The sequence below is a fragment of the Diaphorina citri genome, unplaced genomic scaffold (genome assembly GCF_000475195.1).
Source record: "Diaphorina citri unplaced genomic scaffold, Diaci psyllid genome assembly version 1.1 scaffold905, whole genome shotgun sequence".
NCBI classification, from domain to species: Eukaryota; Metazoa; Arthropoda; class Insecta; order Hemiptera; family Psyllidae; genus Diaphorina; species Diaphorina citri.
The window spans coordinates 84,034-86,073 of record NW_007378336.1 but is presented as its reverse complement, the minus strand read 5'-3'; the positions used below and the strand labels follow the sequence as shown (position 1 = coordinate 86,073).

The 2,040-nt window shown below is 40.5% G+C and overlaps 1 protein-coding gene across 1 annotated transcript; it reads right to left on the bottom strand.

Moving 5' to 3' along the window:
- Positions 1–274: 274 nt before the first annotated feature.
- LOC103512965 (testis-specific serine/threonine-protein kinase 3-like) lies at positions 275–1,623 on the bottom strand. Its single transcript, XM_008477771.2, has one exon. It carries the CDS (start codon positions 1,388–1,390, stop codon positions 332–334), a length of 1,059 nt encoding a protein of 352 aa, XP_008475993.1. The 5' UTR covers positions 1,391–1,623; the 3' UTR covers positions 275–331.
- Positions 1,624–2,040: the final 417 nt, after the last annotated feature.

Here is a 2,040-nt window from a genome sequence, read left to right as displayed (position 1 = left end):
GAGCGCGCAGCGCAACCGTATTTTGTATTATTTTCTTCGTTTATGTTTTTAGTTTGATAACTATGCAGCTAATAGGGAGCGCGCAGCGCAACCGTATTTTTTATTATTTTCTACATGTTCGGCCATGCCTTTTCTACAAGTTTGGCCATGCCTCGGGATGAACTAGCGGGATTCCGGAGCGAAGCGACGGAATTCAGCTAGTATTATGATAATAACGATGACTTTAATAGCCTACAGGTATGTCTATGCCACCTAGAGAAAACTGGCCCAATCCAAGTTTTGTTTTGCTTCGTTTTATTCCATAGAAAACTCAGTATTTTATTTCTAGTAATCAGTAACCATCCGTACTAGAAGCACTTGTCTGAATCATATCAATGTAGTGATCCAACTCAGCCTCAGCTTTATCTACGCCTCGTGATTTAGGTTTCGGTTTAAGCCAACGATCCTCTGCAATGGTTTTCAAGCGAGGTCTTGTCTGCACAGGAGATAGAATGTTTGAGATCAACTCTTTGCACTCCGTAGATACCTCGGGTTGTTTAGGAAATGTCACTTTGTTTTGAACTTGCTTGAGTAACTCGTTCACACTCGAATCATCGAATGGTAATCTGCCAAACACCATGGCGAACAGTACAACTCCCATGGACCAGATATCACTGAGATGAGGTGCATATGGAATGCCTTGTAATATTTCCGGTGAGGCATACGCGTAACTCCCGCAGAATGTTTCACTGAGTGAGTTGTCTGCTGCATTACTACGACACCTCATGTGAGCCCGAGCAAACCCAAAGTCAGACAGCTTGATGTTATAGTCACTGTCCAGTAGAAGATTCTCACATTTGATATCCCGATGTACTACACCTCGCTCATGGCAGTACTGCAAAGCTTCCAACAACTGACCGAACCATCTCCTGGCTCTGATCTCATCAATGTAGCCCTGACCTCGGATGATATCAAACAGACTGCCATTCTCTGCATACTCCATGATAATGTACACGCGATGCGTTGTCTCTATCGCTTGTAAGAACCGAATCAGGTTAGGGTGTTTCAGCCCCTTCACAACTTCTATCTCGCGAGGCAGAAACTTCTTCAGATAATCCGGTGGTGCTTGTACTTTGGAAACTATCTTGATAGCAACATCTCCACTGTGTCTTGTAGATCTGGCTAACTTGACTGTGGCGTAGGAACCAGTGCCTATGATCTTGCCTACAGTATAGCCGTGACTCTCCAGCACTGTTACCTTCCTGTCTATGTCATCCTGTACTTGGACTGTAGAGTCTATCATGTGTGACCGAGAGCCATAACTCTTGGGTCTTCTGTTACTCCTGGTACTTCTTCTAGACGGGGGTCTCTCTGGAGGCCTTGTGCCAGTCAGTGTCATTCTCACTGGCATCCCTTGTCCTGATTTAGACAATCTTCCAGGACTGGAAGTTGTCTTTGCCCTCCTGAATGACTCCAGTTTGACGTTTACTAAGAATTTGGGAGAGTGTGAATTTAAGGATGTTAAGTGTAATCAAATATTAAACAGGTGTTTTCTTGCGAAACATAAAAATGATTTAGATTCATGAGTTTCAAATTTGAAAGGCCAGTAAAAGATATATTATTTTTAGTCAACATTTTTTATCCCAGATAATATAAATATGTTGTATCTTGTATAATGGGTTATCTTGTATATTCTTATCATGAAGTTTAACTACTTTTGTACCTTTACCGGGGTAGGTAAACAAATAAACACTTTAAAATTTTGATGTGAGATTACAAATCTTGAGTATTGAACAGTTGTTATTTTGATAGGTAAATAAATGAGTTTGAAATGATAAATGAGTAAACCTGAAACCTGATGAATATTGTAGTGGATAATGTCTAGAAATTAGAAATGTACACTGGTGCCAAAACCAGGTGCTACGCATGTTCACCATTGATCTCACATTCTCAAATAAACTAGTAGTCAACTAGAATTTAGATATTAATTTTAAACAGTAGATAAAAAAGTCTAAATAACGAGGTACCCATAATAACGAGGTGGGGTGGGTACCTATAGAA